At 43.4% G+C, this 13,847-nt stretch overlaps 1 protein-coding gene across 1 annotated transcript in view; it reads right to left on the bottom strand.

The window, feature by feature from the left end:
* Positions 1-4,024, bottom strand: part of ST6GALNAC5 (ST6 N-acetylgalactosaminide alpha-2,6-sialyltransferase 5) — a 167,902-nt gene extending 163,878 nt beyond the window's left edge. Inside the window, exons 1-2 of the mRNA XM_028102380.1 lie at positions 4,010-4,024; positions 2,968-3,189 (exon numbers count right to left, since the gene is read on the bottom strand). Coding sequence (XP_027958181.1) covers positions 2,968-3,189; positions 4,010-4,024 — 237 coding nt within the window. The remainder of the gene's footprint in view (positions 1-2,967; positions 3,190-4,009) is intronic.
* Between the last annotated feature and the right edge of the window lie 9,823 nt (positions 4,025-13,847).

A 13,847-nucleotide genomic window follows, 5' to 3' on the forward strand; every position in this document is an offset into this window, starting at 1 on the left:
CCTGTAATTTGAGAAATTCAGGTGGTGGGGATTAGCACCACCTGTTGAATTTAATCTTAGAGTTATAATGTTAATACCATCATGTAACTGAACATAAACACTACATATTTATCAGACTTTGGGACCTCTAGCAATGGAGATGTGAACATTTTCCTAAATAGTATCTGTAACTCTCTCCAGATTCTGTAAATCAATGGCAAATAAAAAGTCTTTTGGAATTCTGATTCAATATGCAGTAGTATATGGCTTGGTGGTCATCACATCCAGCACATCCTATAATTTTTCTAAGACCTGATATGAGAATGAAAAAAAAGCAATCAGGGTATCATCTAGCAACATAGTAAGAGTAGAAAATCCTGATTTCTTACCCTCCCCTGGGTTAATCTGGAAAAAAAAAAATCCTAGCAATATTCTAACAAATTTCCACCTCTGCCTAAGCAAGACTATAGGAAGATCTTAAGTAAACCTAAGTAAATAGCAACTTTTGGAGAGGACATGAACACTACATGTACCTCCCTATAGCCATCAGAAATGAAACTTCACCCAATTTCTAGCCAGGTAAATAATAGCAGTAAAATGATGACACTCTGAGTAGAAGTTTACATGTGGTTCAGTGGGACAGTTGGGATAATGCCTACAGAAGAGACATAGATTTTAAGATTTGCATTTGTTCTTTTGCTTGGGGTGGGGTAAACTCTGTTGAATCCTTGGGAGTATGGAATTTGATGACACGTTGGTTTTCTTTGAAAGAATTCCACTGGTATTCATTAGATGCAAAGATCTTCCTGGTCACATTTATAATTCTCTGCTAAGAATTCCAAGGACGGGGCGCCTGGGTGGCTCAGTTGGTTAAGCGACTGCCTTCGGCTCAGGTCATGATCCTGGAGTCCTGGGATCGAGTCCCGCATCGGGCTCCCTGCTCGGCAGGGAGTCTGCTTCTCCCTTTGACCCTCCCCCTCTCATGTGCTCTCTCTCTCTCTCTCTCTCTCTCAAATAAATAAATAAAATCTTTAAAAAAAAAAGAATTCCAAGGACGTTCACACGTTTATCATCCATATAACACTTCACAGTTTATAAAACCCTTTACTATAGATTATCGTGATTTCTCATATTGAGTTTCAACATTTCTTTTAAAAGGGGCTGTTTTTCATTTTAATGAATAGTACTTTGATACACGGAAAAGGGAATCCAATATATTTGTGTGAATAAACACTGTTTTTGAAAACAAACATGAGGGCATCATATTTTGCCTTATGCTATCAATATTCTCAGCTGTGGTCCATCCAGCAGAACACAGGAAGGAAAGTATTAGGAATACCATTCCAAAGGCAGATCAAAGCTTTCAGCAAATTTACCTTTCGACACCCCATTAATCAAAGCTTCACAAGTGCTTATATAGCCATTTCCACTAAACAACACCATGAAAATCCACCAAGTTCAATATATTCATCCTATACCAGTTACACATAAACACCACATCCATCCAGTCAGAAGCCGATGTCTAAACTTTTCTAGAACTCCAGCCCTTATAGGTTGCTTGCACATACACAGTGTAATCCATCAACATCTTAAAGAAGAAAGTGAAACTGTTATTGAAAAACTGAGGACCCTCTCTACTTTTGATTTCAAGATTCTATCACGAGCCCTCTCTGCACTCCCCAAATCACTTCCTAAAGAAATCCCTTCCTTTTTTCTGCTTCCCCAAATTTTCCCCAGTGCAAAGTCTACCTTTTCAGAGAGAATTTCCTTAAACCTTCCAGGGCAGTGATGTTTCTCATTTCTGTACCCTAACAGTACTGTTTTATACCTAGCATTTCTTATACATTATACCTATTGGCCTATCTATCCACCCATCCACATTTCATGGTATGTTGTTTTTTTCCACAGGCATTCAAGGATCCCTAGCAGCTGGGTCCTGCCTTAAATTTTTACCCTCCAAAATCCTTTTTGCAATATGTACTGCACAAATGAGTGGAAATATTTTGATTGCCACTTAAAAAATTTTTGACTTTTTCATGAACGGTAAGACCCACCTTTTCATGCAAAAGGACCACCTGCTAAATAATACTTTGGTTCACAAGCATAAAATCTAGTAATGTAAAATGCGGAATAGCTGGGTGGTTTCAAGAAATCCTCTAGCCTTTATAGAGCAGATACAGAGTGTAATTGTGTTTTAATAAAAACATATTAGCAGCTTCAAATAATGGGGAATATATTCAAACTGTATTAAAAGATCTTTTCAGAATCAGGAAACTTGATTAGAATTCTCCCAGAGGCTTCGCACACTGAAACCGGAGATTTATTATTTGGGGGAAAGGAGGCTCAATTAAAGAAAATCATCTTATTATTAGACAAGCCATGCAACGGCTTCCCGGAAGGCAGAGAAAAACAGGCCCTCAACGATGAGTTTCAAGCCAATGAAAGCTGAGTTTGTGCCTCCAGCCTTCCGCGCTTGCCTGGGACCGCTCCCCAAGGCTGCGCTGATTCTGCCCAGAGCAATCCGAAGCGCCGAGATCAGAGGGGAATCTTCGAGCAGGGGCCGCGGACTGGCTGCTACTCACCCTCCAGTTCCCGGCGGGGCAATGCTCCGGCCGTTACTCGCGCCATCCCGGCTCTCCTCCCACCAGGGCGCGACTGGCCAAACCAGACGCTTCAGGCACCCAGCACCCACCCGCGGCTGCAATTCTGGGGACCCGAAGGTTCTACTTCCAGGGTCGGTTCCTGTTAGGAAATGGGGCTTTGGGTCCACTCGTCTCACCCCTATTCCCTGAAAAACTTTACCTCCGACTCCAAACGGGAATTCACAGCAAGAAGGAACTATCCCACCCCACCCCAGTGGGTCCGCTCCCGCTTCCAGCCTCCGAATGGCACCTACTCACGGCGCCTCCCAGCCCCGGGAAAGGGGCAGGCTCAGGTGTGCGGGATCCCCAGGCTGGGTGGCGTGCGCGCTGGCGAGCGAGCTGTCACCTTGTGGTCCCTCACGCCGAGGTATCCGTCCAGCGGCTGCGGTCCCGCGGGGGCCCGGGGCCTCGAGGGGGGGCTGCTCTCCGCCGACGGCTGCGCGCTGCCGGTCGCCGCTGCCTGCTGCTGCTGCGGGGGCCGCTCCTTCTGGCCGCCGAGGCTGCTGTACACGAGCAACAAGCTGGTGCACATGGTGGTGAGCGCCAAACACACAGCCAGACCATGGCGCTGCGGGCGGGCGGAAGAGAGCAGAGGAGAGCCGCTGAGAGCCAACCCCGGCGGAGCGCGCCGGCGGGGACACGCGCGAGACGGTGAGACGCGCGGGGTAAGTCCGGGGCTGGAGGGAGGTGGCCCGCGTCCTAGCCCTCGGCGCGCAGCCGGGGCAGGGGAGGCACCGTCCTCGCGCGTACGGCAGGCGATGCCCGGGAGCGTAGCTGCTCCCGGCCCACGCCACCTCCCAGATCTCTCGGCAGAGGGCAGGTGGTGCGCGGCGCCCGGCTACGCGAGGGAAAGCGCGCTAGCGGCGAGGGCAGAGGTGGGCTCGTACTTTGAGGAGGGGCCTCCCTCCCCTAGCTCGGCTGCTGGAACCTCTAGCCCTTGCACCCGGCCCTTTCTGGACGCGCGGGGCTCTACCTCGGCGATTCTTGCAAGTTTGAAATCCGACAAGAAAACCAAGAAAGTCTGCAAAGATCCCCCCTTCCCCGCCCCTCTTAGTTTTTTGCCAGGCTGTTGCTTTGGGGCACCCCCCCATCCCCTCAGCCACGCGTCCAACCCTCCACCGCTTCTCCAGCTCTCCGTGGGTCCCCAGACCTCTTGCCTGAGATCCAGAAGCCGAGGCAACCCGAGTTCCCAGCCCGGCTCTGGGATTCCCAGCCAGGCAGAACCAGAGAACCGGAAGGGGACACGGAGCAGGTGGAAAGTTGTCCCTTTGTAACAGGCGACCTCGCGGCGCAGGGTTAGACGCCTCTGGAGCTCTCGGGTGCGCCCCGGGGACGCTGCGTCTGGGGGTCTCCACCTCTGCCCAGAGGAGTTGCCACAAATGACTCACCATCAGGGTCTTCATTTTGGGCACCTCTTTTGTGAGGAATCCTCAGGCACACGCGTCCGGAGCCACTTTTTCTTGGAAGGTTTCCATGGTGGGTGATGGGGGGCGGGCGGCTCTGATTTTCGCCCGGCCGCTGGCCGCGGCTGAGTGGGTAGGAGAGCCGCGGGACCCAGGAAACGCGGCTGTTGCAGAGATTAGAGACAGAATTAAAACTGAACCGGACCCTCGTAGTCTCTCAGTGATCTACACAACTGCCGCCTGCCGCCGCCTGCTGGGTCCTAAAGACCTCTGCATCCCCCCCCCTTCCCGCCCCCAAATAGTAATCTTTTCAGCCTAGTGGAATTTCTGGGGCGAGAGAGTTAACCGTGCTAGTGTACCCACCTATTGGTCCGAGGGCTTATTTATCTTTTATGAAGTCATCAAGTAAAAAGGGAGAAGAACCCAATCGGATTCTGAACATCATAGCCATTTGAAAATCTGCAAACTAAATTCTGTTTTGTAATTTTGATAAAAACAAGTCAACTGCCCAAATGTCAGTAGCCCTATTTATAGTTTTTGCATTTATGTTCATAGCATGGGGAAATCTGTCAGGAAATAATTTTTCCAAAAAATTATTTCAGTTGCAACCTTTATATCTAAATCTTCATCTAAATTATTTAATTCATTTACTTGTTTTAAATATTACAATTTATATTTCTCACAGAACTTTGAGGTTTCTAGCATTCATCTAAATGATTTTAAAGTGTTAGATACATTCCGCACATCATTGCCACATGATTAACTGGACCTGTAGATTCTTCCTAATTGTGAGGAAAGATTTCTGGCTGCTAGAGATAAAACTGCTTACTGCTTATTTTTTAAGATTCCTAAGGACTTTGGGGTTCTCCTTATATTGGTCTACTGCACTGACAGTACATAATTTCACCTTAGGATGTTGATTAAAATTTTTTAAAAATTATTGTCTTATGTTGGGGAATTCACATCAATAACTTGTTTTAGGGACATTCTGCTCCCTGCGTTGAATTACAAATGGCATTTGTTAAATGTCTAATTTAGTTAAAGACATATTTCTTGTGAAATTGCTCAGCGAGAATAGTTGTCTTAATGTATTAACACCTCACCTGTAGCAGCGTAATGTTAAAGATTACATTAAGATGGAAATGATCAGCCGGCCAACAGAACCATAGGCACAGTAAGAGCTTTCTCAAGGCCAAAAAAGGCATTACAATCATTTTTTTAATCTTCAGTAATCCATTGCTCCACTGGTGATACAACAGGAACTATTTTTAACTTATGAGGCATCCTCCCATACTTAGTATTAAGAAAGTTAAAATTATTGGTATCACAGTGACTATCCATGCAATGTGTTTGGGGGAAAGCAAGGCACACATAGGATTTAGCCTTTTAAAGAAAAACAGAAAATTCAAAACACGGTCCAACATTGCCAGCCTTGAAGCTATTTATTCAATTTGTGCTCTAGGCATGAATAGTGCCAGTTGTTAGGGCAAGAAAAGCAGCAGCCAGAAGAGAATCTTATCAGATCTTGGCAATTCTTTACTGTATGGTTGCACTTGACACTCAAATTAGGGAAACAAAGGACCAACTTGATGAATCATCGCAAACAGATTATCTGTGTTTCTCCAGGGCTCCTTCTGAGATGCTACTAGTCAGAGCTCCTGCATTTTTCAGGATCATTCCCCTCCCATCGAGCAAGTTGCCCAGTGACCGATAAAACACTTCTAATATATTTTGCTATGCCAAACAGAGCCATCATATTTATGATTTAAGCTCATGGCAGCACGTTGGACATCTGTTACATGGTATGTCTGACCACATTCATTAGGCTTATGCTTTTTTTTTTTTTTTTTCCCTCCTGGGATGGCAGTTAGCTAGTTCCTAAATCTACTTATGAGATGGCTGGAGTAAATTTAAAAATGTAATTCTGAACTTGATTTAAATAATTTCAAGGTCTCTGGCTTTCAAATACTTGATTAGATTGATATGATGATTTTAGGCAGTCTGGCCTGAGAGCCAAATGGACAAGATGGGGTGGGGGAAGGGCAGATGAACCGAATAACCCAAGTTAAAATCTTTGTGCTGTTCAATTCAGTGATCATTTAATTATCACCTGCTATCTGGTGGCCCTATATTAGAGAATACAGAGATGAATAAGACACAGATCCTGTCCTCTAGGAGCTCACAACCTTGTGTGTGTGTGTGTGTGTGCACACGCACATGCCTGTGCATGGAAAGTATGTGAGGCAAGTCTGCAAGTAGGCAATAAGAGACAGTACTAGAGCTTCAACATATATTTATCAGGTACCTACCATGTTAAGCACCTACTCTGGTGAGCACCTACTATGTGCCAGATGTTGGGGATACCTGGATGAATAGATTATGTGCTGCCCTGAAGGAACTCAGTCTATTCCCAGATAAACGCTATGAACCTTTATGTTATAAAGAACTAACTAGGAAACAATTAAAATACTTGATTCGTTTTTCAACATCTGAATGCTTGCTTATTTAAGATCTAAAGAGTTTGATATTTTAAAGGTATCCACCTGTGTTTGTGTAACTTCATGCACGCTTTTAAGTTAATAATTTGAATATCCAGAAAGAGAAGAAAATAGGCAGCCCTTGCAGGCACTTGCTTGACCTGGAGACATGAAGCAAGCCAATAAAGCTATTTTAGTTCATCTAACTTGTCCAGTTCAACACAAAGTGAGTTGGGGAATCACAATTTGCTTCTCAAAATCCAGGTAGCTGAGTTAGATTTCTCACCACTTAAAATTTTGCCACATTTCTGCCTCGGGTGCCATCACATCCAATCAAATGGATTCCTACTTTTGAAAAAAAGAAAAGAAAGGAAAGGAATAGAAATTGAGTGTTCCACAATGTAGGTTATGTAATACACTGAAGGCAAGAATTTATGAAACAAGGCATGTCATGGGGCGAGGAGGCGGAATCTGAAGCTCAGAGGGAAGAGCAGCCTGTGCACTTGGCCATGAAGGCACCACGAAGCTGCAGGAGGAGGCAGAAGGACAAAATACTGGAAACCCCTGAGCCCTGCCTGTGAGTCCTAAGTGACCTCTCAATTCAGAAACAAGTGTTCAAACATTTCAAAGATGAATGAAAAGCAGAAAACAACATAATGTAAATTGCATCTGAGATACAACTCTCCACTTTATATTTTAAAGAAAGAGAAAATTTCTGCTAAATGCAACAAAAGCAAAAAACTTAAGAATGGCAGAAAGTCCTAGAACAAATTTGATATTTGTGCATTTGTGTTCCACAGTTTACTTAGTTCTTTTCATGTCACAGGCTGTACCTAGTGGGCTAGTTGGTTGGAGAACAAGTCCTTGGAGTCAAGTATCCAGGACCCAGATTCTGACTGTACTCCTCAGCAGCTCTGTGACCTTGGGTAAGTTACTTAGTTTCTTCCTCTGTAAAATGGCAATCATAAGAGTACCTATCTCAAAGCATTGATAAATGAGATACTACAAGTATCAAGAGGAGTACTAACAGACTGTTAACTATTGTTAATATTTTATGATTATCTGGGTTTGAAGGTAAAAGACCAGCATTTGACCTATGTGAACAAGAGCTGCATGACCTTGAACAAGGAACTTCAAAAATAGTAAGCAGACTTAGAACTTACTTATAAAATAGATATAACAGAGCCTATCCCCCAAGTCGTTAGAAGGCTCGTTAAGACACTGTATATGTGACTACTTTGTAAACTATGAAACTCTGAGTAAATTAAGGTAATAGTTATTCATTCATCCATCAAATATCGATTATCTACTGTGTGTCAGGTACCATTCTTGGCCCTGGGGGTGTGACCAAAAGAGGCAAGGACTCTGCCCCATAAGGCTTATATTCAAGCTAGGGCAACAAACTAATAAAATAGAATGTCAGGCACTAGGAAAAAAAGCAGAGCAAAGCAGTTAGAGACTGGAGTGGGAGTGTATGTACTGTTTTAGTTAGGAGGCTCCCATTTGAGCAGACATTTGAATAAAGTCAGAGAAGGACCCAAGAGCTATCTGGAGGAGGAATAGTCCAGGCAGAGGGAACAACATGTACAAAGGCCATGAGGTAAGAGCTTGACTGGTCTATTGAAGAGACAACAAGGAGGTTGGTGTGGCTGGAGAAGGAGGCAAGAGAGAGAGTAGGGGGGCAGGGTTGGGGAGGAGGGCAGAGAGGCAGTTCAGGGGCAGATCTTCTCGGGCCTCATAAGCCATGAAAAAGACAGGATAAAGGAAACCCCCTGGAGTGTTTAAAGCAGAGGAAGGCCATGGATCGTTAATGTTTTGGAAAGGTCGCCCGGCAGCTGTGCTGAGAATAGTTCTCGGGGAGCAAGAATGGAAACTCTGTGATCCTTAGGGAGCTCTTGTAGTAGTCTAGGTGGAAGGATGTCATTGTGCTCTTAGGGATGACTGGTTTTGGGATTTGCCTTGGGGAGCACTGTGGGAAAAGCAGTTTGGGATGGCTCAGAATGGAGAATTTGAATTTAGATGTACTCATATATGGGAGTTCAGGCATGATGCTGGGCTCAGAGGCATGAACTCAGCATTATAGTTCATGAAAGGGTGAGGTCACCTAGGAATGAGCCAGGACACAGAAGAATAAAGGTCACAGGCCTGAGCCCTGGGAGCTCCAAATTTCAGACCCCAAGAATAGGAGGCATCATTACAATAACAATACTGAAAAACAATAAATGACTATCTGAACTTGATTTGATTAGGTGGCTGATTATTTTCATTTTGAATGTATTTTCCATTCCAAGACAGTCAGTCATTTATGTACTCAAAGCATTTTTCAAGCATATTAATTTACGTGTTTATTGTTCATCCTCTCTTCTACATCATAAATTTTCTAGAACTGGAACTATGTCCTATTACTGTTTATATACTACAAGCCTGACACATAACTGAGGGTTAATAATATGAATCACTAACATTTATTTTACCCTTACCACGTGCAAGCACTAAGTCTAAGAGTTTTACATGTATTAGCTCCTTCAGTCCCCATAACAACCCCATGAGGTAGATACTATTACCATCTCCATTGCATAGATGAGTGAACCGAGACCCTGAGAGTCATTTGTGCAAAGTCACTCAGATCCTTTAGCAGGGAGCGAAATAAATATTTGTTAAACAAATAATATTTGTTAAAGAATGAAGAGAAACTTTGTGAGAGTTCCACAGCCAAGTTCTTCTACTGAACTGTAAATTGGTGTGATTTATAAGAATATAGTTTACACCCAATCTGTAGGTAATATAACCAAAGGCAGTTCCTTGTTTTGTGATCTATTTTTTAGCTACTTTTATTTTTTCAAGATCTATTTTACATACAGTAAAATACTCAAAATCTGAGTGTACAGTTTGATGAGTTTTGACAGAATTTTGCACCTGTTAACCACCACCACCATGAAGATACAGCTCATTTCCATCATTTCAGGGAATACCCTCATGCTTCTTTTCAGTCACACTAACTGCATCCCGTTAGCAAACAGGCAAACATTTTTCTGATTTTTATCACTATGGATGAACTTTGCCTATTCTAAAACAGACAGCATGTGCCTTTTAGTATGACCTCTGTCACTTAGCATAATATTTTAAAGTTTATCCATGTTGTTGAGTGCCTTCCTAGTCTATTCCATTTTATTACTGAATACTATTTTATGGTATGAAAACAGCACAGTTGCTTTTATCCATTCTTGTATCAATGGACATTTAGTTTGTTTCCAGTTTGGGGCTCTTAGGAAGGAAAATACTAAGAATATTCTTGTCTTTTTGTAGATATACAGTTTTATTTTTCTTGCATGAAAACCTGGGCACATAATGGTTGGGTCATGTGATAGGTGTACAGTTAACATTAGGAGAAATTGTCAAACTGTTTTCCACAGTGGTTGTACCACTTTGTATTCTCACTAGCAGTGAATGGGAGCTCTGTTTGTTAGATATCAATATGTTTGTCAGCACCTGGTATGATCAGTCCTTTCAATGTCTCTTTGCTTTTGGAGGGTTTTCAAGATAAAGAAATCCTTGCGTAGCACCCAGGATCCTTTCTTACTCTGTGTCCACTAGTCCTTTTAATCTTATCTCCTGACTTTCTACACAGGAACACTTCAAACTAGCCAAAAAAACCTGTTCCTTGAATTTACTGTATTTATGGTCAGTGAGCTGAGCCTTTGAACAAGCTGCTCTATATCAGGTTCCCTTTTCACATTTCTGCCTGTGCCTGTCCGCCGGCACCCCCCACTTTCTGAGCCTACAGTGGGACTGTGAGAGTCCTCCTTTAGCTCACTTAAAAGCACAAGCTTGGAGGCACATAGGCTAGAATTGGTCCAGCCTCTGACTCTTAACTTACCTGTGACCAAAAGCAAGCCACAGATCACTCTTCTCAGTCTCCTCATTTGTAGTAGGCCAAGAATAGAACCTTTCTAGAACAGAGAGTGGTTGTGTAGACAAAATACGTTAATATATATAAAATGTTCACCACCATTCTGATAGTACAGTTGGATCAGACAGAAAGTATGTTTTTCATAGCAGACTGCCTGTTTGGTATAAAAGGAGGGGCCTCCATTCTCAAATGTTTGTTGAGCTTATAATAAAAATAATAATTAAGATGTATTGTGTACCTGCCATCAGGCATTATGTTAATTATAGGCATTGGCTTATTTAATCTGTGATGATGTCATCTCCATTTTACCAGCAAGGAAACTGGGATATAGAGATGTGAGATCACTTGCCCAAGGTGACATGGCTAGAAAATGGTGGGTCAGGATTTGCCCAGGTCTATTTGCCTGCAGTCCCTCCCCTCATCATGTCCACTCCACTGCTTTCTTTATGATCTGACTCTAGGCCAAACCATCCACTAGATGCTGCAGATGCAAAGACAAACCCATGAGCAGCTAATTATAACCCAGTGTGTGAAGTGTAAAAGTTAAGTTATAAAAGAGGGGACAAAGACAAGGGGCAGATGACTCTATGAGAGTGTTTCAGCCATGATTTCTGGCAAAGGGAAATGATCAGTTGGTTTTAAAAAGTCACTAGAAACAGGCTAGGAGAAGGTCAGTGTCCCCTGGCAGAGAGGACAGCATAAAAAAAAGCATGGAAACATGGAACTTCATGCTGTGTACTAGGAACCAACAAGGAGTTTATGGGTGAGGCAGGGAGTTTTCAGAACCAGGGTGGTTCTGTACAGTTGTAGAGGTTGCAAAAGGATGCACATTTCAGGCATCACATGTCATAGACACTGCAGATGACAGCAAGCATCTTGCTCTACAGACACAGAGTATTACAACAATTTTCCATTAGATAGAACTAGAGTGTTGTAAGTAACAGAAGCCTTTTAAAATTTGCACAATTGCGCTGTTTGGGCTGAGAGGGGTCTGGTCAGAATTACTTTCTAGTGGCTATCTCTGCAGACAGTGAGAAGGATGAATTTGTAGGCAGAAAGACTAGAGTCAGAGACAGCAGCCAGGATAATGTTGTGGCAATCCGGGTGAGAGATAAAAGCTTCAGCCAGAGCAGGGTGGGTTGGATGGATTCAAGAAATTCTTAGGCAGGTATTATGTTATAATGGCTAAAGTGGATCAAATCTTAACTATGCAGAAGAGGATTTATAAATACAAAGCCATGCTCTTTCCATGCAAAGTAGTGTGTAGGATTCTGGCCACATTTCAAAATGACATAGTCTAATAATAATAAAAAAATGGCTTACATCTTGTCTTAATTTGGGTTCTCTCAGAAGCATACCCCGGGATCAGGATCCATGTGCAAGTATTTCTTTGGCAGGTGAAGAAAACCCCATGGCGGGGTGGGGGGGAGGTGCGGAGGGAGTAGGGAAGTGGCCCAAGAGGGGAAGGCAGCCCATAAATGGCACATCATCAAACAAGTTACTACTGTAGAAGACTGGGGCTCAGTCCTGCTGGGGAAATTCTGGCGGTTAAGATAGAACTCAGGCCTTGGTTATTTCACCTGAGGGCCGGGGAATAGTGCTATTTGTTTGGCTGAGGGCTGCGCTGGGCATTGAGTGGGGGGCATGGATGCCTTGGCACAGGTGGCAAAGCGGGCAGGCTCTGGGGCAGGCATGTGGGAGGCAGGCAGCCACGTGCACGTGCTGGAGCTTTAAGTCCCCAGTTTGCACCCCAGGGGTGAAAGCAGGGGATACGGGCAAGGAAGCCACAGCATCTGCCACACGCAGAAATTGTTCGTTCCGAGTTTTCAAAGGATTCAAATTCCTTATGTCATTTGAACCTCCCAGTAACCTTGTGAGGTAGAAAAACATGTGGTTTCCAACTAAGGCTGGGATTCTCTTATTCATGGTCACTTCCTCCTGCCTCCCCAGCTGCTATTTCAGATAGAAACCTCTCTTGTCAGGGTCCCTCCTTTTTTCTTCACTTCTGATCTGTTTAGGTGTCTGTCTCCTGATGGAGATGGTGAGCAGTTTAATTGAGAAATTTTGTACGGTTCACCTTCATTTTCCCAGATACTGAGAAACAGTATCTAAGCATCTATGCTTGGTAAATGTGATTGGGTGGATGGATGAATGATTATTATCATCACTGTTTGAACTTTGTTAAAACTGGGACTGAGTGAGTTGAAAGCAAATTACCCAAAGTCACACAGCCACTTGGTAGAGGCAGGACTTGAACTCAGCTCTTCCGTTCAACTCTGGAAAATTCTTACTGTCACCACACAGCTCAGTGAGGGTGGACATGGTGAAACTTTGTTGGGGATTCGTAAGCCCCACTGACCTATGAAGTTTGGAATATTTGAGCTTAGGCCAACAACCATGAAGGAAGACCAGAAAACTTCAGTAGAGGGAGCTTTTTACATTAGGAGGTGATTTTTGTTTTATTACTTATCATATCTCAAAGTAAAATGGGGAAAGATAAATAGAGGCCAACACTCTGACCCCATAAAAGGACACACATCTTTTTTCTCCACATATAAGGGATAAAGGACTATCCCTGCAGGACCTGAGGTAGCAATCTAAGAGCCCAGGGGGGTTGTGTGCTGCAAAGCTCCCTGTGCTCCCGGCTAACCCAGGAGGTCAAGGGTGACTGGGCCTTCTTGGAAGGCAGGTTTTTTTATTCTTTTAATGCAGCACACAACATAAGGGGTAGCAGCTGCAAGAGGGAAAACTAGTTAAGGAGTTTTCAAAATGAATTTATAAGTGCGTTCTTGAGGGTCCTTGCAATATTTCTGCTAATGTAAAAGGCATGATTGATTTAGATGCATCTTTCTGCTTCTCTTCCCATGCTAATTTATATCGCTCTGTGTCTTCTTCCCTTTGTTTGGAAATGATGCATATGCCATTTAAAATAGCTGACTTTATTTAAGCAGCTTTGGAATGTTAAACTTTTAAAAAGTCAACATCATTAAAAAAAAGTCAACTTGAACCCCATGTCCTCGCTGAAAGCTAAATTTTTGATTTTCAAATTTATTTTTATCTGTGGACTTCACCGACACTTCACCTCTGTGTAAAGTTAATGGTATAAGCTCTACTATCACCTGGATTCATGTTTGAATACCAGCTCTGCCTTTTATGGACTATGACTTTGAGCAAGATACAGAATCTCTGTAAGTCCCACTTGTCTCATCCACGCAAGGGGATAGTAATACTGCCCTCCTCAGAGGGACCATTTCAAGGATTTAAATGAGGTAATGATGACAGCACCTAACACATAGCATTTTCTGTCTACTTAATGCTCATAACCCTTTCAGTTATGTCCTATTGTTATGTCCTTTTACAAGTAAGAAAACTGAGGCATGGATAGGCACAATATCTTGCCGAAGATCCAGTTACCTGGGGCAGTATCAATATTTGG

Source organism: Eumetopias jubatus, unplaced genomic scaffold, assembly GCF_037043125.1.
Source record: "Eumetopias jubatus isolate StellerSeaLion01/CBP00866 unplaced genomic scaffold, mEumJub1_p1.0 scaffold_4, whole genome shotgun sequence".
Taxonomy (NCBI): Eukaryota; Metazoa; Chordata; class Mammalia; order Carnivora; family Otariidae; genus Eumetopias; species Eumetopias jubatus.